This window comes from Neofelis nebulosa, chromosome 9, assembly GCF_028018385.1.
Source record: "Neofelis nebulosa isolate mNeoNeb1 chromosome 9, mNeoNeb1.pri, whole genome shotgun sequence".
In the NCBI taxonomy this organism is placed as follows: Eukaryota; Metazoa; Chordata; class Mammalia; order Carnivora; family Felidae; genus Neofelis; species Neofelis nebulosa.
In genome coordinates, this window is record NC_080790.1 from 140,584,009 (window position 1) to 140,609,220 (window position 25,212).

The 25,212-nt window shown below is 54.7% G+C and overlaps 2 protein-coding genes and 1 long non-coding RNA gene across 11 annotated transcripts in view; 2 read left to right on the forward strand and 1 right to left on the reverse strand.

Annotated features, from left to right (window-relative positions):
• The window catches only part of DIDO1 (death inducer-obliterator 1), a 50,634-nt gene extending 35,142 nt beyond the window's left edge, over positions 1 to 15,492 (reverse strand). For 2 of the 6 annotated variants that reach the window (XM_058686178.1, XM_058686177.1), the window contains exon 1: positions 9,221 to 9,328. The gene's annotated coding sequence lies outside the window, so the exon portion shown is untranslated. Of the gene's footprint in view, positions 1 to 6,836; positions 6,909 to 9,220; positions 9,329 to 15,341 lie in introns of those variants that run through there. The other 4 variants (XM_058686179.1, XM_058686180.1, XM_058686182.1 and 1 more) reach the window with 4 other exon arrangements.
• Positions 9,430 to 12,679, forward strand: LOC131486074 (uncharacterized). Its single transcript, XR_009249176.1, has 2 exons — positions 9,430 to 12,154; positions 12,329 to 12,679. It is a non-coding gene; the product is annotated as an uncharacterized LOC131486074 (long non-coding RNA).
• On the forward strand, positions 15,105 to 23,949 carry GID8 (GID complex subunit 8 homolog). 4 transcript variants are annotated; one of them, XM_058686192.1, is made up of 7 exons: positions 15,596 to 15,811; positions 16,125 to 16,264; positions 17,093 to 17,222; positions 18,797 to 18,927; positions 19,957 to 20,153; positions 20,459 to 20,656; positions 21,429 to 23,949. In XM_058686192.1, exons 4-7 carry the CDS (start codon positions 18,810 to 18,812, stop codon positions 21,600 to 21,602), a joined length of 687 nt encoding a protein of 228 aa, XP_058542175.1. In that variant the 5' UTR covers positions 15,596 to 15,811; positions 16,125 to 16,264; positions 17,093 to 17,222; positions 18,797 to 18,809; the 3' UTR covers positions 21,603 to 23,949. The 4 variants fall into 4 exon arrangements, with proteins under 4 accessions (XP_058542176.1, XP_058542173.1, XP_058542175.1 ...); XM_058686191.1 differs by lacking the exon at positions 17,093 to 17,222 and having other exon boundaries at positions 15,605 to 15,811; XM_058686193.1 differs by lacking the exons at positions 18,797 to 18,927; positions 19,957 to 20,153; positions 20,459 to 20,656; positions 21,429 to 23,949 and having other exon boundaries at positions 15,105 to 15,811; positions 16,125 to 16,322.
• The last annotated feature ends 1,263 nt before the right edge of the window (positions 23,950 to 25,212 follow it).

The window sequence follows — 25,212 nt, forward strand, 5'->3', positions numbered from 1 at the left end:
CATTTGCACTTGAAACCTCAAATTTTATCACCAGTGGCGAATAGTGGCAGTTGCTTTCCCCGAGACTCCCATCTTTCACCTGAGAAAACGCCCCCTGAATGCGGAGCCGGTCGGTTCTCTCAGGGGCCAGGGCCCTTCTGGAGGCGGCCGGGGGCCCTCTGGGGGACTCGCCATTTCACCGCAGGGGACGTTCGAAGCCCTGGACACCGCAGTGGTGAGGTCCCATCAGGTCCCCAGGCCTTGCCGCCGGCCCCGGGGACGCGGGCACCACGCCGGGAGGAGCCCTGCACGCCCTGCATGTGTGCAAAGCAATGGTCTTGCACTTGGGTATCAGAAGGGCCCAGGCATTTCCTCCCACAAAACTGCTCTAAACCCGCTAAATTCCCCTTCAGAATCTCCAACAACTTTTCAAAATGTTAGGCTGACAGTTGTGACTTTTTTTTTTAGTGTTTATTTTTGAGAGACAGAGAGAGACAAAGAGGGCGAGCGAGTGCATGAGCAGGCGAGGGGCAGAGAAAGAGAATCCCAAGTAGGCTCTGAGCTGTCAGCACAGACCCTGACGCCCGGCTCGAACCCAAGAACTGTGAGATCATGATCTGAGCCGCAGTTGGATGCTTAACTGACTGAGCCACCCAGGCGCCCCTAAAAATTTTCTTATTTTTTAAAATGCTTATTTTTGAAACAAGGTGCACACGTGAGAGCAGGGGAATGGGGGAGGAGGAGGGGCAGAGAGAAAGGGAGACCGAGGATCCGAAGCGTGCTCTGCGAGAATCGAACTGTGAGATCATGATCTGAGCTGCAGTTGGATGTTAACAGACTGGGCCACCCAGGTGGCCCTCCTTTTTTAAAAAACCCAACACAACAAACATCCACCCAAAACAGCCGTGGGTGTCAGTGCTGCAGGACATTCAACCTGGTAAACGCGAGGGCTCCGCGTCTAGGACGCGCTCACAGAAGGGACTATGATGCGCCCGTGGACAGACGGGTCTCCGGTTCTACCGACCTACGAGACTGCCTTCCCGAAGACGCTATGCCGAGAACCACAGCGCAGTTCCTGTCTTCACAGCATGACGACTGTGAGGAAACAGCCTGCGCTGCGTCTCAAAAAGATCACACGAAGCGTGTGCCTGCCACGCCACCACGCACCTGGTGGCAAACCTCCAACCCTTGAAACAATATTCAAAACAAGTGATGTCAATTTTGAAAAAAACCTGCCAGCCAGAAATTACAGCCAATGTTGCAATACAGCCTCACTGTTTTGACTCATTAACCGAAAATTTAAAATTCTGCCAGGCCGGGCTCAAGCTCACGTTCATGCTTTGTATGAAGGGGCTTCCCTCCTCACAACCACCCCTTTGTGGCTCACGATAAAGGGCTGAGAAGGTGCTAGGTTCCTCCAACTACTAAAAAGGAAAGAGATCCCAACTAAAGACTCTTTCCTGACACGACGGCCCCCGGCGAGCACCCAGGTCTGAGCACCGTCCTGGCCACCAGCAGCGGGCTCTGCCAGCGCTCCCTCCGCTCGCCAACCCTGGGGTCTGCGGCAGCAAACGCCACTCCTGCCTTCTGACCCCAGCCCACAAAGGAAACTAAGCAAACCAGTTTTTGTTTATCTGAACATCTACACAGAACCTGACTCGACAGCGTTAACTGCATTTAAGTCTTTTACAGCCTATTCGAAGTTCTGCTGCTACCAAAACCGATGGTCGTTATTAAAACTATCTTGATGGGGGGGGGGGGGTGCCTGGGTGGCTCAGGTGGTGGAGCAGCTCAGGTCATGGTCTCGTGGTTCGTAAGTTCGAGCCCGGCATCCGGCTCTCTGCTGTCAGTGTGGAGCCCGTTTTGGATCCTCTGTCTCCACCCCCCCCCACCACCCCACCCCACGCATCTCCCCCGCTCATGCTTTCTCAAAGACAAACATTAAAAAACATTAAAAAAAAAAAATTATCCTGATGAAACGAAGGTGTCCGCAACACAGCCCGGATGTGTATATAAAGAGACATCTAGAAATGACCCTGCTTAAAATTTCTTAGTGCTGCTTTTACACACGTGTGGAGACAAAAAGCAAAAGCCGCTGCTTGAAAGCACCTTGGGGACTGAGGCCCGGCCAGGCTCTGCCATCCAGCCGGGCTTCCAGGTCACTGTGGGCATGCAATGGGCACAGGTTTCCCTCTACCCAGTTTCTGTTGCGGAACACAGGCTTGTGACCTTGGTGGACAACTCCACGTGGGTGTCAGCAGCCAGAGCAGCCACGTTACATCTGCCAAGGTTAAGGAGAACGAGACGAGGCTTTCACTCTTCTCTGCCTAATGCCACGGGCCACTACCTTCAATGGGCTTCGGCCATGGTCTGCGTTGTACACACCCCTGAAAATTCATTTTGAAACCCAGTGCTAGGGTGATGACACTCCTAGCAGATGGGAGGTGCTTAGGTCATAAGGTCAGAACCCTCATGAATAGGATCAGTGCCCTTAAAAAGAGCCTCCTCCCCCCCGCCCCCCAGCTCTCTTGCCCCCTGTAGCCCTGAAGACCCCTTACCAGCACCTGACCATGCCAGCTAACACCCTGATCTTGGGCCTCCAGATCTGTGAGAAGCAGAGGTGTTTTGTATAAGCCCCCTGGTCTACGGTCTTTTGTTAAAGCAGCCCAAGCAGACTGAGCCAGCCCCCCTCTGGTCTCTCTGAACAAAAACATGCTTTCGAACACTGCAAGGGACCATTGGAATCGTACATCCTGGGGGACTGGTGCTCTTAACACAAGGCCACCGCCTGGCTCTTAGTGACCCTCTGAACAATACAGGTTCTTGCACTCATTAGAAAATCTGTCATGGGGGTGCCTGGGTGGCTCAATCAGTTAAGCGTCCAACTTCCGCTCAGGTCACGATCTCACGGTTCATGAGTTCCAGCCCCGTGTCGGGCTTGCTGCTGTCAGCGCAGAGCCTGCCTCAGATCCTTTGTCCCCACCTCTCTCTGTCCTTCACCTGCTCGCGTTCTCTCTCTCAAAAACAAACATTAAAAAAATAAAAGTAAAAAGTGTCATACGGGACAAGCTTGGCTGCTGCTAAATCCCCAACGACGACACTGGGACGGGTTTCCAGACAGGAGAGTCCCCTCTCCTTCCTTCCCCAACAGAGAGAGGGAGAGATGTGCGTGTGTGTGCACAGAGAGGACAGGCACCGTAAGTCACTTCCCTGGGCAGTATGATGTTCAAGTGCCAGCCACCCCTGCTAGGTGCTTTGGGAGCTGTGTCCCCTGAAGAGTCTCTAGGTCTTGTAGCTATTAGTTAAGAACCCTGACCCTCCAGGGAGGACCCCGACCCTACTGGCCACCCTATTGATTTTATATCCACAGTGGTCTGTCTAGGCCCCATCTGCACCTGTGGCTGGCTGGCACTCCCTTCCAGCACCAGTGAGTGGGGGCACCGCTGCAGGACCCCACGGCATTGTCGTTTCCTGGGGTCATGCCACAGGAGACCTGCATCATTCCACAGCCAACATAGGCCACCCCCACCCCCATTTTCACTGCAGCAGGAATTAAGGATCTAGCGAAAGGCAGTGTGTATCGAAAGGCCGTCTTACAGTCAATGTGAAGTGCCACTTCCACGCAGACGCGGCAGTCAGGCCACGTGACCTAAGGCCCAAAGAAGTCTCAGAGCCCCTCCCACCCAGCAGGCACCCAGGCCACGCTCTGGGCCTCTCACTTCATTTCAGGTGGTCTACTTGGGAGAGAGATGTGCACTGGAGGACAAACCAGCTTTATCCCACGTTCTTCCCGAAAAGCAAGCACACGGCTGAGCCAATAAAAATTCAAAGACGTTGTCTAACTTCCTAAAAGTAACCCATTTTCCCAGATGTGAGCATTTAAAGACAACTATTTTGTAAAATTCTTATTTCTTAACTACACAGCATCTCTAATCATTATTCAAAGCAGAAGTTCTCAAGAAATGTGGTCCTCAGGCCCTTCAGGGGGTCCCCGAGGTCAACTCATCTCTGCAACCACAAAGGCTATATCACATGCCTCTCCCGCTGGCCACTCGGGAGCGGGCGGTAAAGCTTTCTGGAAGCTAAATCACAGCGATGTACTAGAGTCTGCATGCAGAAGCAGACGTAAGGATCCAGCTGTTGTCAGTTAAGCCAGAAGTTAAAGAAACAAATGACCTCTGTCATTGTTTCTTAGAAAAAACATAGTTTTCATACGACGTTATTCACGTTGACATGCGTGAGGCTGTATGTTCAAAAATGAATGAACTTAGATGTCTTTTAAACGCCAAGTACAGTAAATACCAATAGACACACGTAAATAAAGACTCTGTGATGCCCTCAGTAAATTTAGGCGTATAAACGTGTCTTGAGCTGAGGCGTAAGGAGCAGGCTTTAAGGTAACTTGACGGGACCGCTCCTGACGGGCCAGAAGCAGTCGGTGCCGTGTCCTTCCCAGTCAGCAAGGCTAGGCGAGCAGCAGCGGTGCTCAGTATCCGCCTCATCTACACCTTCCGTCCCACTCGCAAGTGATCGCTAGGAAGGCGCTTCTTTCCAGGTATGAAATGGTTGACTCACACACAGGCTGCCACCCGACCTCAAAGAGAATAGAGTTTGGAGAAGACACGAAGGACTTCCCTCCGGAGCACCTGCCTGGTGAGTGGTGCTGTCGGGACGGCAGGCCACAAACTGGCCAAGAGGCGACGGCTAACGGTGGAGACCTAAGGTCAAGAAGCCACCATGTTTCAGCTGGAGTCTTCTTTTCTCTCTCTGAGATGAGCCAAAGCCAACGTCCAGTTTTGTACTGGGGGCAAGTGGGAGAGGTCCCTGCTTAAACAAAGAAATTACAGGACCACAGGATCTTCCCTGTCAATTTTTAAAGCCTCACGTAGCGCCAAGCCTGACAGTTAAGCCGGTACACAACGCACGCGACTTAAGACTGTTGCTGCTCTATGTGTGAGTAGTGCAGGAACGGGATGTCTTACAACTAAAAAACATGCTGTAAAGAGGCAGACTGTGGGATCACAGTCTAACATCCACAGCTAGTGTCCACCTAGCCCCGCCGTCTCCATGGGGCGCTAGGGCATCTTGTGGGGGGGGCCCCTCTGTATGCAGGCTCAGCATTTCCAGTCCTGACCGAGGCAGTCGGCACTCCCCTCCTCCCCTCCTCCACGTAGAAGTGGGGCAGTTCTTCTCCCAAGCAGGCTGGGCTCGGGAGGCTCAAGGCGCAGCTCGGCAGCGCATTACAAGAACACGGGCTTCAGCCCCAGGGGCAAACCTAACAGGCACCGACGTGCTGAGAATGTGCACTTCCCTTTGGGCTGTGCTTGCCCGTCTGGGAACTGTGGACAACCGTGACCTCCCAATTTCCTAAAAGGATACGTGAAACTACACTGTGTAAGTGACAGCGCCCGCACACAGGAAGCAAGCAGCAAGGGCCATCTATTAAGAGGATGATGTCCGTATTGGTGAGCGTTTGCGAAAGCAGGCCCCTAGGAGAATCTACTTGATAAATATTCACCAAGATGCCCTCCTGTACTCGGCACCGGGACAGAGCAGGCAACATTTCTGCTCCCATGGTCCAGGGGGACATGCCTCACTTGGACCCAGCTGAGACAGCTGGCAAAGGGCAGGTGCGTGTATAAGGGCCCTCCCAGCCACACTTTTTTTTTTTTTTAAACAAAGGGACACAAATCCATCTGCACCATCAGGACACCGATTTTGGGAGGGGGAGAAAAATCAAGAAACGTCCACATAATGGAATTCTTTCAGGCTGCAATTAAAGGACAACAAACCACATGGCCACTGCCATGGAGAGTGGGTCCCACACGAGTGAAGAGCACGGTGGCCACGTCCCATAAACACATCCTGCCACACCCACCCACCCACCCATGTCCAGAAACTGGGCAACAGCTGTAATGCAGGTTCTGAAGGGCTTCTGGTATTCTTGCCTTTTTTTTTTTTTTTTAATTATTATCTTAATTTTCTAGGCATTTGTAACTCAACACACAGCAAATCTGTCTTTGCATTTGGGAGGGGGAATCTCATTTACTTTCTCATAAAGGTGTGGTAAACGCCATTTAAATGTCTGTATCAGCGTATGTGAAACAAAACCATAGCACCTGACTCTGCCACCTGAAGAAAGAAATATTACACTAGGTAATCGCCACCTACTGATTAAGCGTATTTTAGTCACAGCTACAAGAATCCTTATTAAATACATACAATCACCTACTCAATCTCAAGTAACAACTTACCCTCAAAATTAGTACTCAAAAAATAAAATGAGGTCTAAACAAGAGAAACTATTCTCCAGAACCGTGAGCACTCACACCAAGCGAGCTCAATTTGGCCCTTCTTTCCCAATTAGTGTGTTTTTATAAACTGTTAACCACAGAGCCTTTGTAATGGAATCAGCACAAATCATTTGATACTAACTACACAGATGATAACATGAGGCACCCATTCTAAGGGACCACACCACATAAATAAGAAAATACACAAAAGAGAAACTCCATTTAGGAGAAACCTTCTTAATGGACTTCCTGAGTCCACCAGGCATGTGAGAATCAGGCCTCTCTGAGACGCAGCGCCACACTGCAGGGACCCAAGGACAACAGTGAGCTGGCTTAACCCGCAAATACATTCAATCTTTGCTCCGCAAGAGCCGAATGGAAATCCCCTGGTGTCATCAGACAGGTGTACGAAGATGAAGCGTACTGTGCTAACAGAAATATAAAACAATCAGAACCCTGAACGCCTCACAAACACGTAGCAAAACAAAAAAGAAACCAGTCCCTGAGCTGCTTGAGTACGGACTCCTGGAGAGTCAGGCACCCTGTGGCAGTACAAAGACTTACGGTGTCAACAGCAGGACCTGAAAACTCCCGCCGCCAAAAGCAAGCAGAAAGTGGGAACGGAAGTCCCCACTCCAAGCCCCCCACACAAAGCCCAGCAGAGGCACTGGGTGAGCGGCCCACCTCCAGGCCCCCCCCCCCCCCCCGCGACACCTCTCCTCAATGAGCCACTGTGATGCTCACACAGGCACGCGAGCCGTGAGCATCACTGTTGGACAGGACAGACAGTGGTAACCATGGGCGGCAGCAGCCAGGAAAGGGGAGCCACCTGTTACCGCACAACTTTTTGTTTGTGCCCTTCCCTCTGATCAGTACAGAACTGTGCCCGAAATAACCTGAATTTAATCCCATACTAACAAGGGACAGTTCCTGCTGGAAAATCAGAAATGAAGATACACACTATTCCTGAAGTCATGGCTCAAGCCCCCAAGAACACCGGCAAGGAGGAGAACAAGAGGCCTCGGGCTGGGTCTCCCCAGGTGACACTTCTGAGATGCCTGTGCTGTGTTTCTAACGGGAACCCAGGGGACCGGTCCCAGGGACGTGTGCGTGTGCACACACACCCACACAGGTGCCACTAAGGGCTGGCCAGCGAAGGGGCTGGCGTGTCCTCACGAGCCCCGCTGCACTGGTCTCCGAGGCCGGGGAGGCCTTTCTGCGAGCTGCTACAGCCAGGCTGCGCGGCACCCAGGAGGCAGCAGATACTTGCTGAGCAAACGGAGGCATCACTCTACGGGTCGCTGACGCCACTTCCTTAAAATGCCTGGCTAAAGCACACCCTTCTTGGGAGCACCCTCCAGCCGGGGCCTGTGTGGCTCCGGGGGAACCACGGAACGCGTGCCTGGGGTGGGCCCCTGAGAAACAGGCTCCGAGGTCTGGGCTTGGAGGTCGTTCCTTCCTTGCACCTCAGTGCCCTGCAGGTTACAAGGGGCACGGAACGCTCAGATCTCATTCACCGCAAATGACACAGGTACCATTCTCTACGGCCAAGGGACGAACGAAGCTCAGCTCGCGCTGCTGGGACCTACGGCGCCGATTCTAGGCTCACTGATGGAGGTGCTGCATTCAAAGCGGAAAACGGGCCCTGAGCCCCACTGTGTCACAAGCACCGCGCAGGAGGCAAAAGCGGCCTTTAAGATCTTCCGCGAACGCACCTCACTGTCGTGTCGGGGAAGCGGAGTGCCCGCTCACAGTGGACCCCGCTCGGGGCTGTTTACCTGCCACAACTCATTTTAACAACTGCTTGTGTGCCCGTTCCCGCCTCCAGGGGACAGAAGCACGGGGAAGGGACTCGTCCAGCCTCAGAGCGGGCTTCTAAGTGGGCTGTCTGTCCGGGGGGCGGAGCAGCAGGGCGGGAGAAAACAAATGGGGCCCCGAGTGCCAAAGGTGGGAGAGACAGAAAAAGGACGCCTGCGGGGGCACGCCTCCCCTGGAAGGTGAAAGATGGCCAGGAGAGTAAAATGGGACACAAACGTGGCCAGTATACACCAAGAGGACAAAGTAACTACACGGGAAACTAAAAATCAGTATTTTATGATGGGACAAATACTCTTTTTCAGCGAAACCGACTTTCCGAAAGCCTCCTCTGCTTTCTGGAGCACCAAAGACCACGCACCTGTCCCATCACCCCTCCTGAGAGCAGGTGGAGACACCAAACTCCTCCGGTTAAACGGAAGTGAACACCGGGAACCGTGCCCACACTCCGAGAAAGGATCCCGGAACGAAACTTCACGTCCGTGAAGGACGTCCGGACGAGCTAACCGGGGTAGAGAGCAGAACTCCCTGCAGCCAGCGGCACTTTGGGCAAACAAGTCACTCGTACGCGGACGCCCGCCGGACTTGGAACTTCCAGAGAAGAGCGGCGCCCCTTGCCCTCGGACTAGCGGGCCTCCCGCCCTGCTGACTTGGGTCAACGGACAGTACTGCGCTGCCGTCCCCTCCGGTCCCTTCAAATCGGGACCAGGCCCCCGAGCAAACACCCTCCTCCGGCAGACCCAGCCCCAGGCAGGCGCCCACGCGCGGCGGGGGCCTCGGAGTGGCCTCGGGAGGTGACCCCGCTCCGTGGGCCCCCTCCCCCCCCCCGCGACCCCCTCTCCGTGGGCCCCCTGCCCCCCGCCGCTCTCCCCCAGCCGCCCTCCCCCTCCACTGTCCCCAGTCTCCGCTCCCTCTCCCGCACCTCGCCTCCCCTCTCCCCCTCAGCCGCCCCCTCCTCCCCTCCCTCCCGCCATCCCCGCGGCGGCCGCCATCTTCTCTCCTCGGCGGGAGCGCAGCGAGGGCCGGCGCGGCCGCCGCGGCTGTCGGAGGGCCGGGCTCCCGCCCCGCCGCCGCCCCCGAGTGCGGCCCCGCGGCGGCCGGCCCGTCTGCCCGGCGGCCGGGATGCCACTCACCGCGGGTCGCAGGCCTCTGGGGTCCCGCAGCCATTTCCTCGGAGCTCGGCGGAGTGGGCGGGAGGGCGGGGTCGGCGCCGGGAACCGAGGCGCGGGGCTAGAGGGGCCGGCCGCGTCCGGAGCAGCGCCCCCGCGCGGAGGGAGGAGGCCCCGCCCCGCGTGCGCGCCTGCGCCTTGCGCCGCGGCTCCCCGAGTCCGAGGGCCGCAGGCGCCGGCCGCAGCCGGCGGGGCCCCCGGGCCGCGGAGCCCCAGGCTGGCTTTGCGGCGAGGAGGCGGGGACGAGGATAAAGGAGCAGCCGCGCCCTCAAGTTTGTACAGCAAGCCGGCCCCCGCCGCCACCGGCACGCTCAGCTCGGGCACATCTGCCCGCAGGGGCGGCAAGGAGCGGTGAGGCGTCCGGGTCCAGAAAGGCAAAGGGGTCTGGCAGTTGCGCAGCCCTCCATCCGGATCTTCTTCACTCCGAGCCGAGCAGGGACACCCCAGCACCGGCCAGTCCCCAGATGCTCCACAAACATACCGCAGAGGGGAAGCGCCGGCACCCTCGGGGCGCTATGGACACCGAACACTGGCCCCGGGGGCTAGAACTCCGTGGCTGAGGGCCTCTGCCCCCATTACGTACGTGCCTCTACAGCCCCCCTGCTCCCACGTTCTTGAGAAGCAGGAACCCCTTGGCTTTGGTTTCAGCCCGGGTCAAAAGGCGGAAAGGTGCCGTGTGTGCAGTAGAGCCGCACACAGCGAACCCCACAGGCGCATCCCTGACGCTTCCGTGCATGAGAACCACGGGTTGGGGTCAGATGCACTTTTCAATCAACATCTATTTCTAAAGATGACAAGACCTGCTAGTTTCGGAGCCGGACTCTGGATTTTCTCCCAAGGAATACAACGCAGTGTTTTCTGCTGGTGGGATTCCATTAGGACCACCTTCATGGAATCCTGCAGGGATGGGCTCTCCACTCTTCCACCGTGACCGTCTTCAAGTTTGCCCCCAGATAGGTGGAGTGGGGAGTTTAGAGAGCAGACGGTTGGAGGCGAAACCAGCTGGCACAAGCAGTGTGATCTTGGGCAGGGTGTCTGTAAATGGGGAAGACCACAGGAGGCCTCCCCAGCCAGGAGTTGGAATGGGGGAACCCCGCTCAGCCTCTTTAGTGGAGGAGCCTTAAATGAAACCAACCCAGCAGCAATGCCTCTCTGCAAAGGGAGATCGTAAAAGCTCCCAGGTGCCACGCGGGTGGGTGCTTGCAGGGACGGAAGGCACAGGATGAGGGTTTAGGACAGTATGTCAATCACGGCAGAGAACTGGGTACAAGACAGGGCACTGGTCTAGATGTGTTCTCCTCAGCTCTTCTACCCTTGTCCAGAGATCCTCAGCCAGAGAACAAGTAGACATATTCTATCTCCTCTGCTATAGTAAAGCCCTGGCTTTGTGATCCCAATGAGAGGGAATACAACGTTTTCTATTCGTGCAGAACGATGCTCATTACTCCTAGCTTTCACAATGGTTCCTGTTACTCTGAGATGCCGCCCTGCGGATTCAGTGGAAAATAAAGTTGACTTCAGAAGAAATCCGTATTTTAATCTGTGAGGCACGAGAGCTGTATTACCTTTCTGGTTGCTTTCATCTCTTAAGTTTCTAAATGAATCCACGCAATAAAAAAAGCCAGACAAAGTAGTGCCTGTCACAGATTTTGACAGAAAAGCAGTTGTGACTCCGTGGGCTTCATAGGCTAATCGTAACACAAAGTATGTAGCAGAGAAAGTGGGGAGGAACAAGCCCAAGACCTTTACTGAGTCTGAGCCCGCTGGTGAGTGTGAGGAGGAAGGTCACCCCGACAAGCAAGTCCTAGGGCAGGGTGCCAGTCTCCTGCCATCACCCCTGGCCTGTGGGGCCTCAGGAGAGTTGCAGCTACAATGTACAGGCTGAAATTTATGAGATTTGTTTCCAAAATGAACAAGTACTTGGAAAGCCAAAGCGACTGTTTGAACTCAGGTCTGACAGGGGCTTTCTGGATTTGTCCAGAGCAGAAACATTGTTGGAATTAACTCATCCTCTTGCACGGCTCACAAAACTCAAACAGTGAAGGTGAGAAAGAGCACTGGAAGGAAATAACCAACGCGAGTAACAGAGGCCAAGCCATCCGTGATTTCAAAAGGATTCCCAGAGCTTTATTCCGAACTTCAACAAAATCAATACACATAAATTACCTGCTCGATACCAGAACTATTTTTGAGTTGCAATTGGAACCAACTGCTTCTAAAATTTAGAAATCCAAGGAGAAATAACATCTCCCAAATCTGTCTACAGAAGGTGGGAGGCCAAGGGTGTTGCCTTTCATGGTTGTGCAGAGAAATGAAACATCTCGGGAGTCTGTCAGACAGAAGTCCCTCTCGTTCCAACAGAAAGCAAAGCCTTAAAGAATAAATGTAAGAGAATTTTAAAGTCAAGAAAGCAAAAACCAAAAATTTCCAAGTGCGTTCTAAGAAAGGAAAAGCGTGGATATCCATTGGAAAAAATCTCTGGGCTTAGACAAAAAGAAAAAAAAATCCTCAGAGCATATACAGATATAACTACGCACATACACAGGCTGTATGCGTTTATGTGTGTCCGTGTGAGTGCATTATCTACTTTTAATTAAAAAAAAGGTGGAATCCCAAGCCAACACAGGTCTATCAAATTCTTCACCAGCCAAGTCTTAGCGTACAAGTTCGTATGAAATGCTGTATGAATTCCCTAGGAAATCCCGGTGGATTAAGTGACTGTCACTCAGGCGTGCTGCCTGTGTCTGCTGGTCTGCGGCTGCAGGGCGTGGGCCCCCCCACCCCACCTGTGCTGCACGCGCTCTCTAGGATCTCAGCAGGGGCTAAAGGATCAGGAAATAACTACTCTTGCTTTCACCCACCCGAAGAAACTCAGAAGCAATGCTTTCCGACTTAATGGTACAGAGTCTGGGAAGGGAGATACACCTGGGCCAGGAGGGAGGGCGGGGCCATACCAAACGCCCGAGAGGCACGCTTCCACCGGTCTTAGAACTTTCGGCTGAGATGCGCGTGCGGCACCCGAGTACGTGCGGCACCACTAAACGATGACAAAATCCTTCCTTACTCTTCCAGATCTTCGGGAAGAAACTTAAAGCACCGGGAAAAGCTGGAGCTCGGGAGCTGACCTCTCGGGGCTGCCTGCGTGGTTGTTGTGGGGACTCAGCAGCGACAACCGCGCACTATCCTGATGAGCTGGGTTTGTCTTTGCCAAATCTCCTTCAAAGCAGGGCCTTGGTTTTATGCTTTTGGGTTTTGAGAATAAGACAAAAACACCTGTAAAACACGGCTGATGTCCTGGTTATTGAACAGTCTAGGATTTGAGTAGAGGAAGCACTGTGTATTTTATTCCCCCAAATACTTTTCCTTTCTGAAAACTCTTTCGTGCTCTTTAAGACTAATAAACTTTTCACGCGTCTCTGTAAAGAGCTGCTGATCTAATAAAATGAAACTCTCCACCCACGCTTGGGGGAACCATGGAAGCTCTGGCGGCTCCCCCTTCCACAGACCCACCTCCTTCCGGTCAACCTGGTCACTGCCCCAGGCGGTGGCCAAAGTGGTGCACCTCCCTACTGCTCTCCCCCAGACTCCTTGCGGCATGGGTCTTCAGGGTGGCCCCGGCTGGCCCCTAACCGTGCGCTCTACAGGGGATCTCACGCACAGCTGGCTGCGCTGACCTTTACCTCTGCCTCCATCATCTCCACTTGATGCCTCAAAGGCACGCAAAACGAGCTCATGACTTGGGAGTCTCTCCTCCAACCAGGCCCTTCCCTGGTGTCCCGACTCAGTGATGGTCCCACCCTATAAACCCAAAAGCACAAGCCAGAAGCCTGGATTCTCCCTGACACGCCCCCCCCCCCCCCTTCAGCTACCAAGTCCTGTGGCTTTAGAGTTTAACGTGCTCCTTGCTCTCCACATCTGCCGCTTCTGAGGTGTTAAACCACAACTGTCTTCCCTTCACCCTGCTCACCTCCCACCTCACCGCCACCTACCACTGTCCATTCCCGCCATGTCACTGAGCTCGCTGCCCTGTCACCCACAACTGTCAAGTGAACAGTTTTCGGTGAATGTCACGCTGGACGGCCCTGCTGCACTCGATACTGCCCATCCATCTTCTAAAGCTCCCCACCCCCCGGCTTCCGGAGAGCCTACTGACCCCCTGGTCCCGGTCAAGCCTCTCTGCTGACCTAACGGACAACTTCAATGGATAATAGCCATACATTGCTGTCCTTTAGGATCCTGGACTTCTTTGCTCCCCTTCCCTACAGTCTTTCTCTAAATAGGTCTGTCTCCTCTCACACGGGGTCACCACAAAACCTCTGCTTTCAGCCTCATCGTCACTCCCTTGAGCTTAGCCGTGTCCCCCAGGCACCTCACACCCGACAAGGCCGACACGGAGCTCGCCATCTCCCCGCCCCCCCCTCCTTCCAGCCCACGAGTTGTCAGGATGGCTCTTCCTCACCTGGTGCCCCCACCGTTAACCTCATCCACCAGGCTACAGAAGTGCCTTTCTCCGTGTTCCTCTCCTGTCAATCCATGAACTCCATCACGGAGGGCTGCGGACATTCCCTGCCCCATGACACTCCCTCCGTCCACTTCTGCTGAGGCTGCTTGTACTTTAAGTGGTCATTCGTCATTCACTCCTTCAACATTCTCAACAAATAGCTACGGAGCCCCCACTCCTGCATGTTTCAGCTCTTGAAAAGTTCGCACGTGTGCTGAACTGGGACACGTCATCAAGCATCAGCGACAGAAAATGGTGTGCTAAATGCGACAAACGCATGGTTTAGGATGTGAGACGTGAGCCTAAAGGAGACAGGCTACATTCGGCCTTGTTCCGGGAAGGCCGTCCCCTTCTGAGGAGTCAGCCTGGAGAAGTGTTTTCCACGTGGCCCAGCTTGCGAACCCAGCGCTAAGAGAAGCAGCCGGTGGAGAAGCTCCAACAGGAGGACGGCTGCAGTAGAGACAGGAGGAGCGAGGGCCATGAGGCTTTTGGCCCTGCTCACTTTGCAGAGGCACCTGGGGGTCTCTGAAAGGTGTGAAGAGAGACCACCCTGCCTGCTGCGTGCGCTTCATTAAAAACTGGTGGGACCCCTGGGAGGGGCAATCCCAGCAGCAGAGAGGTTGGGGACAATAAAAAGCAGCCAGCGTCTAGACAGAAATAAGGAGGCGACATTTGCAGGACTCGGTAACGGGTTGGCCGCTGGGGGCACGGGCCATTAACCTGTGGCCCCCGGAGGGCGCAGCTGAAGCCTCTGTGGCCTGGAATATCCTATCTCCCTAGGGCACTAGCATTCAAGTGTTTGCTTGTGTGCCTCTGGAAAGAATTCTAAAAATCCGCACCCTTTCGCACACCGTGAAGTTGACACCTAGAATCGTACGCAGACTTAAGTAGCTGCAAAAGACGTCCTCACGAACGTGTACTCTCTGTGCGATTTCAACGGATTCGTGTCAAAACTTTGTACCTGCAGACTCAGCACACTGGATTGGAAACTACCCGTAACCAGTCATCCCTGTGAAACCTATGGGACTTCCTCTCGGCGAGAAGTCCGACAGCACCCCCGCGCTCTTCAGCTCACTTTTGAGCAACCGCACGAAACCATCCAACCCTGAGCTCTAATTCAGGAAGACGTCGGATTTCATGGGACGGAGCGAGGGGCTGCCCCCTCCATTTCCTTCCCGAAGCCGCAGAGATCTCTTAACCTTGCTTCCCACAGCGGGAAAAGGAGACCCTGCTCGGACGCGGCCCGCGAGCAGGCACAGAACGAGCACACGCGCGCCTCCGCGTGTCCCCGCCGCCGCCGTCGCTGTCGCTGCACGCGCGCCCGCAGCCCTGGCCCCACCTCGCGCGGCCAGTGGACCGCCGGGCGGGCCCGGTTCCTTTGCCCCCGCAGGCGGCAAGCGAAAGCGCGCTCGGTAACCCCCGGGGCCCTCCTCAACCGACGGAACGAAGCGCTCCCGCCGGGTCGCGCTCGGGCGGCTCCTCCCGGGCCCGTGCGAAGGCAGGCGCCGAGTGCGGAGGGACCCCCGCCTCGGGGCGGCGCGGAGCACTGGCGCCTGCCCCCCGCCCCCTGCCCTCCGAGCTCACACAAATGACGGAAAGGGAGCTGGGACCTTCGCCTCCGACTCAGTCTAGATGTCGCCATCCTTGCACGAAGTTCCCCCGCAACGACACCTCGACGGCGGCCATCTTGCCCAGACTCGGCCGACGCCTTTTGACTCTCGCGCCAACCCGTAGAGCGAGCGCGCCGCGAGAAGAGTTCTGCGCAAGGACGGAAGCTGGAGTCTCGCGCTTCCGGGCAGCCGCCGCGCTCCGCCCCCTCGCGGGAGCGCTTGATTGGTTACAGGCTGGCGAGCCTGCGCTCTCGCGATCTCGCGGGAGGTGCCTGAAGGGGCGGCCGTCCGTGCGTCTGCCCTCCCGTTCCCCGCCCCCGCCTCCGCCGCGGCTCCCGCCTCCGCCACCCATCCCCGGCGCCTCGCCGCCCTCCCGGCTCGGCCGCCCCCCGCCCCCCCGAGCGGCCGTGGAGACCGCGCTGCGCAGGAGGCGGGATCCGCACGGTAAGATGGCCGCGGCGGACCCAGGCGGCCGGGCCGAGCTTCCCCGCGGGAGCGCGGCGGGCCGGGGTGGGGCTGGGCGGGGGCGGGGTGGAGGCCGAGCAGGGGGCCGGGGTAGGGCTCGGCGGGAGAGGCCAGAGGGGGCCGGGGCGGGGGTCGGGAGCGGGCTGGGGGCCCTACGGGGTCGAAGGTCTGAGCAGGTGGCAGAACCGGGGCCTTGTGGATTTGCACTGTCAACTGCCCCTTTTCTCCTGGCCAGAGCAGAGTCCTGACCCCACAGCGCTCGGGCGCTGTAATTCGGTGTTTATTCTTAAAGGGAGCGCCTTTCGAGCGAAGGCTACAAGGTTCAGAAGTGGTCGCCAACTACAGCAGTGGCAATTACCTGAAGCACCGCACTCGTGTCCCTGTGAAGAGAACGATTTTTATGACCACCGCTTCAGAGCAGAAGCTGAGCTGGTGAGGACGCGAACTGCTTGCTTGGGAAGCAAGTGTTCCTCGGTTTCAGAGTTGGGAGGTTTGCGTGTTGAGTATTTCTCTGGAGTTGTTGCTGTTCCCAGATCGCTGTCCGTGCTGGGAGCGGTACTGGTGTGATTTTGGGTACTACGGGGATGGAGAGAGAGGGGCCTCGTTTGTCCCAGGTTACCTGGAGTTGTTGTCTGGGAACAGCGGAGTGGCCTGAGGGAATTACGCACCTGCCCGGAGCTACAGGACTGGGGCATTTGTAGGAGGAATGACATCTCTTGGTTTGTCTCTCGTGCCGGCTTCCTCCTCTGGTGCTGAGTGTGGGCACTCTCCTAGCACCCAAGGACTTGGTCTTGTGCCCGTGCTCTCTCCCTGGGCGATCTTTGCCCAACTCGTGGCTTTCGATAGGTACCCTTGTTGGGTGGCTGTCTCCCTAATTAATGTTTCCAGCGCTGGGCTGGGGACCTATAATCCAGGTGCCTGCTTGACTTCTCCATCTGCGTGTCTGATAGTCAGCCCAAACTTGCTCTACTCCTCAAACCTGTCCTGTTTCTTTTTGTTTGTGGCCCGGTCCTCCAAGGTCTCAAGCTTGAAAGCTTCGGTCCGGCCTCGAGCCCTCTGGTCCTTTATCCCTCTGCATTCAGGCCGGCAGCACGGCCGTTGACTTGCGCCCGCAGAATCTTCACCTGCTGTTGTCTCTGACTCTCCTGCCGCTGCTCTCGTTTGATGGCTTCTCGCTGGCTTTCCTGCTCAGCTTTTGCTGCCCCACTTTCTCTGTTCTTTAATTTAAAAACGTTTTTTTATTTTACTTTTTTATTTTAGAGATTGGGAGTGTATGAGCAGGGGAGAGGGGCAGAGGAAGAGACAGAATCTGGGGCTCGATCCCATGATCCTGGGATCATGACCTGAGCCAAAATCAGGAGTTGGACGCTCACCCGACTGAGCCACCCAGGTGCCTTTGTTTTTTGATCTTTTAATTTAATGGAGCGATTTAGCATGTCCTTGTCTGGCGTAAAGTGGTACCCATGATGTATAGATTACTTACGAGGACGGTGGTGGGCTCGCCATCTTAAGAGCCCAACTGGTGCCCCCAGGGCTGGCACCTCTCTGCCCTCCTTCTCATGGTCACCGCCTCCTGAGTTTCACGTCTTTACTCAAAACAAGAAAACGCTTTGCCGAATTTGTATTTGTTGCTAAAGCACGTATCACGCGATTTGTGTTGTTTTTTTTCTTTGTAAAACTGTCTGCTACGCTTGGGTCTTGCTTTATTCGTCCAACTGGTTTCTGAGAGTCCTCCCTGTGGCTGTGTCCGTGTTTTAATTGTTCTAGTAAATTCTGTTACGCGATCATAAGCCTTTCTCAGCAATCCTAAAATACAGATAGCTCTGACAATCAGAAATTTTTTGTTTTTAACCTATTTGATGGCAAAATCTGCTCTGGTGAGAGCTTTTCCATCTCCATTCCACCCAGTGTGGCTGCCCAGACGTTTCCCCGAAGAAGTCATATTTAATTGTGGGGTGTCACCCCAAACTGCAGTGTGTGTGTCATGTGACATATGCTAAGTCGTGCCGTGTAGTTCTGGGTACAGTCGGCAAGATTTTAACTTTTGGAATGGATCTGCCCAAGGGTTTTGGGCCTGGGATTGTGGTTCCCTGCTGCTTTTGAATGAACATCCAGGTGGGTGGCTTCCTGATTTTTGCCATCTTGAAAACCGTTTCTGTGAGCAGGCTTGTCCGTGTCGGGTGTGCGGTGGTGAGTGTGGAGGACCTCAGTCTAGTGATAGAATCCCCGGGCCGTGAGGAGCGCGTGTGGTCCGCCCCGCAGGGAATGCCGGGTCTGTTTGCGTTTCCAGTCTGCTCTCACAGCAGCATCAAAGAGCTGGAGGGAGCTCCATGTCTTTGTGGATACTTGGTATGGTCAGACTTCTTAATTTTGGTAGGTCTGGTGAATGTCTCATCGTGGGCTTCTCTCTCGGGCACGTGTGTCATCGCGTTGAATATTTAGCTTATGTCCCTCGCAGTTGCCCTTCGTGCTTAGAAGAGGGTTGATCTAAACTCCTCCTTTATCCGGCGAGGCCTTACTTGGTACGACCCACCCCACGACTTGACCTGTCCATTCTGAGACTCTGGGCTCTTCCTCGCACCAATCCTATCTTCTAAATATGCTAGCCTTCTTTCTGATCCCTATATTTGCATTTGGTACCAGGCGCTTTGAATTTGCTGTTTTCCAGATAAAGTATCTTTCCACCATCTCCTTATTCCTTTGCGCTGCGTCGCCCTGCTTCACTCTGAAATGATTACGATTCTTAACGGAATTCTTAACATCTTTTTTTTTTTAATTGAAGTACAGTAGAGACCCAGCGTTTCTGGGTGCAGCATGGGTATCTGATGACCCTGTAGGTTTCTCTGTGCTCACAAGTCTGGCTGTCATCTGTTACTACACAGCCCTATGAGGGACCATTGAGCGTGTTCTCTGTAATTCATTCCCGTGATCTTCGCTAATTTTTAAAATACTGTTTTCCTGTAGAAAATAAGTCAGAATGAGTTATGCAGAAAAACCCGATGAAATCACGAAAGACGAGTGGATGGAAAAACTCAATAACTTGCACGTCCAGCGAGCAGACATGAACCGCCTCATCATGAACTACCTGGTCACAGGTAACGGGCTGGCCATAAGGGTGCTACCTCTTGAACGTAAATCTCCCTTTTTGTATGTGTAGGTAGAATTTTACATTGGACTTCCTTGGTAGAATTGTGTTTGGGTGTAATAAAAACACACTGCTAATTTTCCTAAATTTGTAAATTGCCGTATCAAAGGTGACCTGTTCCAGAGGTGAGGTTGTTATGCCAGGTATCTGAGCTCTAAAGCAAAAACCTGTTTCTTGACCTTTAATATTTTTGCAGCTTATCAGGTGACTAAAGAACGTTCTGGAGTACGTTTAAAGCCCAAGTAATTGATCTCTTTTGGCAAGTCTGAGGAATGATACTGGGCTGTTTCTAGAAGGTGTGCCTAACTCAGAGGAGAAAGGGGGAAGGGCAGAAGCAGATGGAAAGCAGCAAAAGGGGTCTGTGACTATAGTCCTCCTTGATACTGGGAAAGAAGAGGGTAATTTTGTACATGGTTGGAAAATACCAATGTTTCAAAAAGATCTGAGTCTCCTTCCATTGTTCACAGTGCCTCGTCCCCCAAATCAGTCTTGACCGAGACTTCTCTGGGAAGGTGTTGAGGAAGTGTCTGCCTGTAGTGGGGGTGGGTGGCCACACATGCTGCTTAGACGCTGGTGAGAACTGTCCACTCACAAGGAGGCAGGAGGGTCAGGCCTCTGCAGGCTGTGAAGGCGCAGCCGGCGTGCGCAGATGTGCCTGAACCACGCCGGCAGCCTCTGCCTGGGGTCGCAGCCTTCCCGGGGGAGCCCGTAGTGCACTGGGCTTCCCGGCATGCACTCTTGCGCCTGGCTGGGGGGTGAACGGCGTCTCGGGTGGGATGGGAAGGAGTGGCGTACATGGTTTTCACTTTCTGTGTGGGGCACGGCTAGTAAATCAGAGATGTAAATGCCAAGTCCCTAAGACGGTGCGGGTCACGTTGAAGGTTATTGGTTTGAGGTGGATGGGCTTTCTAGGGATAAAAATGCTTTGCGTTCGTGTCTTGCCAGCTTCCTGAGCACTGAAGATGGTTTTCATTTTCAGAGGGCTTTAAGGAAGCAGCAGAGAAGTTTCGAATGGAATCTGGGATTGAACCTAGTGTGGATCTGGAAACACTTGACGAGCGGATCAAAATCCGTGAGATGATCCTGAAAGGCCAGATCCAGGAGGCTATCGCACTGATCAACAGCCTCCATCCGGAGCTCCTGGACACAAACCGGTATCTTTACTTCCACCTGCAAGTGAGTTTCAGTTGAGAGGCGTCTGGTTTGTGGACACTCGATGAGGTTACGTGTGCTCGTTTCAGAAGTCACGCGACTAATTTGCATTAACAGAACGTTGTTTTAGTTTTCGTGGGGAAGGGGCTTAGGTTAGCTGTTGTCTCGTGTATTCCAGAAGCTGTTTCTTGTTCAGGAGCGTTAATGTCATAATTTAGGGCTGCTAGAAGTTGTCACGTAAGACGTCCTTTGGCTAGAGACTAGAGCGCGTCACCGGGTGTGCCTGTCTGGGCGCGGGTGTGTAAGCCTGTCTGCCTTTGCCGGCCCAGCAACAGCACCTCATAGAGCTGATCCGCCAGCGCGAGACGGAGGCGGCGCTGGAGTTCGCGCAGACCCAGCTAGCAGAGCAGGGCGAGGAGAGCAGGGAGTGCCTGACGGAGATGGAACGCACTCTGGCCCTGCTGGCCTTTGATAACCCTGAGGAGTCTCCATTCGGAGACCTGCTTCACATGATGCAGAGGCAGAAGGTAAGACCGACGGGTCCTCCTTTCCTCGGTGGGTGTTCAGGGCGGGACTCTAAAAGGCACAGCTGTAGAACGAACGGAAGCCATGTCTGGGCACGTGACACCCAGTCACGACAGCACTGATTCTCCCGTCAAGTGTCCCCTTTCCCTGTGTGAACCGGGAACTGAGCACCGTGACATCATACCTGGCATTCAGACTCTCTGTCTCAGCTTTTCTCGTTCGTCTTAACCTCCTTCTTGTCTGTTTGGAGACTCTTAGAAGTAGGTGTCCGAAACATGTTTTACTTAAAATCCCCTATTTGTTTGTGAAGCTGTTTGTCTCCTTGCTGCTGCTTCTGTGTTCCAGCCCCCACGACGGTGCATTACTGCCCCAGATGCGGCCCTTTACTCCCATGGCCCTTTCCTGCTGGAAGGGAGGGCCGCTCTCCAGGCCGCCGCCACGCGGGTCCTCCTGTGGCTTGTCCCGTGGACCTTGTGTCACCCCACCCTGCTCTTTCCTCCGCCCCGGTCCCCTCAAGCCTGGCTCACAGCATGTCACTGCTATCCAGGCCGGGTGTGAGCCCCACCGACCAGGCCGCGAGCTCCTCCTGGACAAGGAGCGTGTGTTTAACATCTCCTGGAGGGCCTCACGGTCACGGGCTTCGTATTCATATGAATAAGTAACCATCTTCTCCTGTAAGAAGGTTTTAAGAAGTGTAAATTCACATTGTAACTGGTCCTGCTGGCGGGCACTCTGCACGTGTGGTTGTTTTTATCCGACGTATTTATTTTCTAGGTGTGGAGTGAAGTTAACCAAGCTGTCCTAGATTATGAAAATCGTGAGTCCACACCCAAGCTGGCAAAATTACTGAAACTACTCCTTTGGGCTCAGAATGAGCTGGACCAGAAGAAAGTAAAATATCCCAAAATGACAGACCTCAGCAAAGGTGTGATCGAGGAGCCCAAGTAGTCTGTGCCGGTGGCCCCTGCGCCCCCACCCCCCCACCCCCACCCCGGACCGGACTCAGAGCAGCTGTCTGTGACTGACAGGTTACCACAGTAGAGAACTCTTTCTTCTCCCTTTTCCTGGATTTTTTTTTTTCCCGACCTGGCATCTTTTTTAAAGGGAAAAATGGCCCTTCTGCGTGCTGGAAAACTTGCAGTGAGAGACGCGGTGTCTTTGGAAGTGTGGTGCAGACCGCGGTGGGCGCGCTGACAGCGGGGACGGGCCGCATCGGCCACCGAGCACTCTGTAGTTCGGGAACGTTGTTGAACGGAGGCCTCCCTCGCAAACCTCTGACAAGCACTGATCATTATTTTGCTTTCTGTTAGCTCGTAGGCAGAAAATACGTTTTCTCAGATCTGCTAAGACTCGTCAGGCCTTTGTGGAGAAGGTTTCTCTTACCCCTTGGTTTTTTGTTTTTTCATAGGAAAGACTATATAAATTTGTAAATCCTAATTCAAAGACTTCTTTTGTGTGAGGGTATTGAGTTTGGTTTGTTTCTCTCTGGTCTGGGTGGTATGGCTCCTGGGGAGATGCGTGTGTGTGTGTGTGTGTGTGTGTGTGTGTGTGTGGGCTGGGGCTGTGTGTTTTTTAATTTTTTAAATCTATATTTTGGTGCTGGTTGTGGTGAGAGACTCTTTCTTAGTGGATCGATGGACCTTCTCTTGTAGGCAGTTTTGTTGAAAATAAAGGTTTCTCTTTGATTTCGAGAATGACCACAACGGCCTCCAAAAAGTGTTAATCCTCTCACATCTTTTGCTTTCGGAGCTCATGTCTCGGTGCCGGGACAGTGACTGATGGCAGTGGCCTCATCTAGTGCTTGCAGCCCGAGGGCCCATGTGCCCCTGGGGAGTGGACCCCGAGGAGTGGGGTCTTGACGGCGAGTACCCCCCCGCCAGGAGTGCACACTTGCCTGGGCGGCGGGGCTTGCCCTGCAGCAGGCCAGTGTGCGTGTGAGTCCCCACGTGTCCTGCCGCCGGTGCAGTCGCTGGGACGCGGGTGCTCTGGTGACCGGGGACACGGACTCGTGTGTGTGGACTCACTGCAGGTGCAGCTCGGCCCTGGTCCTGTAGGGCGGTCGTTAACAGAGCTGCCGGCCGACCCCGCGGGCGCAGGCTCGAGGAGGTGGTGGGGACCGTGCCCCGGGGGCGCAGGGCTTCCTAGCCACGGGTGGCTCTGCACGTCCCCCCAGTGCGGGGACTCCGTCCTCCCTGTGCGGATCCGGGGCAGGGTTCGGTGCCCGGTGCTTCGTAGAGGCAGATGCCAACAGCAGCTGAACTGCGGGGAGCCGGCTTCCTTGACCAGCGAGGCCGGGCGGGCTCGTGGGTGCTCCCCTGGGTCAGGTGGTCTGCCTCTGACCGCTGGGGCCACGTCCCCCACACGCCTGCAGACCTGAGCGCGATCCTCACGTGCCGTGCGGTCAGCCGGTCCCCCGCTTAATCTCTGCTCCCTGCTTCCACTCGGAGCCTGGGGTCGGTGGTGGGTTTTTGACCGCCTTGGGTGGTCACCGATGCAGAGGCAAGACTGTGCATTGTGGATTCTTCCGGCCTCTGTCCCCCTCGCCCTCCTGCTGCCCTCTTGGTGTCGTGAGGATGAAGGGGGGGGGGGGGGTCTCTCCTCGACGCCCGAGACCGTCTCAGCAGTCCTCTCCAGATGTGACCTTTCTTTAGGGCTGTTTCCTCCGAGGCTTGAGGCCGATAAGTTAGGGCCAAAGGTTTTCATCTTCAGGTAGTTCACCATTACCTGCTGCAGGAGCTGGAGAGACGAGCAGGCGGCGTATGCGCTTGGCGGGTACCAGAGTCCAGCACGTTTCCAGTTGGCTTTCCTCGTTAGCGCACGTGAGATCGTTTGCGTGCATGACTAATACGTAATCAACCCGACACGTTCTTCAGAGTCCAGGGTGTGAGCCGTGAACCATCGGCCCGAATGCGCGGGCGGCGGCCCGTTCGCCGATCGAGGCAGCGGGTGACGTGCGAGCCGGGCTTTGGCGAGACTCGCTCTCAGACTCTCTGCTGTTCTCTTCCCTCTGAGGCCCGGTTACGCTCGTCCCATCTGTCGGTGGACCTGGAGGCTCTGGCGGGCCCGGCTTTGCAGACGCCTCCCGTGGGCCGCCGTGTGGCGGTCTGTGTCTTCGGCAAGCACGCTAAATCAAGCCATTTCGAGACCACAGACATTAAGTATAACGTGATTTTTCTTCGTCTCGTTTGGATCTCGCTGTTGTGTTTATGAAAATGTAACGTTTTATGTAGTTTATTCTCTTTATGTTTTGTGGAAAGTGCCTTGAAATAAATAAAATTTGAGAATATTCTGGTTACTCTGCATTCCTGATAGGAAGTCGTGTGAAAAATAACCCTAGTTTGGAATCTTTACGAAGCGTAGGGATTAGCGCAAATCCAATGACAACTAATATATTTTGCCATTTGAATGGAGGCTTCCAGGTTCTAGAACAGGCAAACGTTCATCGGGCCTGGTCTGACACGAAAGTCTCCCTCACACGTGACCGAAGACCCCATGTGTGAGGCCTCGGGGGACAAGGAGGTGGTTCCCCCCCCACACAGTCAAGATGCATCCAGAAGCCGTGTGGGGAAACGTGTTGAGGACGGTTTCTGTTAAGGTGGCGCGGTGTCCGTATTTCTCTGTGTACGATGCTGGTTTTGGGGAGTGGGGGGACCAGGGCTTTCAGAAAGAACCGTACACGTTTTACGTTAAGGACAACGGTGTCCTCCGGAGGACAGAGCGGGACCTGCTCTGGGAGTTACCCTGGTCCTGGTCCGCCGTGTCCCTGCGGGCCTGTGGGCCTCCACAGCGTCCTTTGAAAAATGCAGAATAGGTTGCTTTTGCTGCCTGCTGTTAATTTCACAGTAAAATTTGCCTTGTTTTTCTCAAGAGCGATTTCCTGAAAGGTCTTTTTAGTTTTTGCCCGTGAAGATCTACGAAGGAGAAGGACTTAGAGACGATGCCGACACATCTGGTGGGAAGTCCATCTGCTAGCCCTGGTGGAGGGACCGGGTCCGCGTCCTTCTGCCCCCTTCTGTCCATTCCCACCAGCACTGTCTGCTTTCACAGGTGTGCGTCCGTGTGTGCTGTGCGTGGATGCGGGAGTCTGGTCTCTCGTCCAGAGATGCAGCACTCGAGTTTCACGTTTGTGAGAAAATAGATTGGCACTGCCGTCTGCGTGGTTTTAAGCTGAAAAGTTTCTTTTTTTTCTTTTTCTTTTTCTTTTTTTTACTCACGCATGCTTCCTGATGGTCCAAGTCCAGGGACCGCTGTGGTGAGCCTGAGGCCCTTCTCCCCGTCACACATGCCACGTCCTGCAGAGGCACACATCCTGTGCTGTCAGGACCGTGAGCGCCTCGCGTGGAAGGCACTTGCGGAACATTGACAGACTTGGAGTGACAGCTTTCCGGTGCCTTCTAGTGCGTGCAGAAGGAGGGTGCCTTGACGCCGGAGCGGTGGCGTTACTGAGTGTAGCCTCACAGGTTTGTTACATCGGAGAGGGGAAAGGAATCCTCCGCCGTCACCATTCCCCCGTGTGACGATGGCGCCTAAACCCTTCTTCCTGCCAACGCCTGCCACC

Coding starts and splice junctions, on each gene's coding strand:
- GID8 (XM_058686190.1), top strand. CDS start 15,346: ATGACGGAAAGGGAGCTGGGACCTTCGCCTCCGACTCAGTCTAGATGT. Junction 15,812..16,124: donor CAGGAGGCGGGATCCGCACG/GTAAGATGGCCG, acceptor TTATTCTTAAAG/GGAGCGCCTTTCGAGCGAAG. Junction 16,265..17,092: donor TCAGAGCAGAAGCTGAGCTG/GTGAGGACGCGA, acceptor TTTTTATTTTAG/AGATTGGGAGTGTATGAGCA.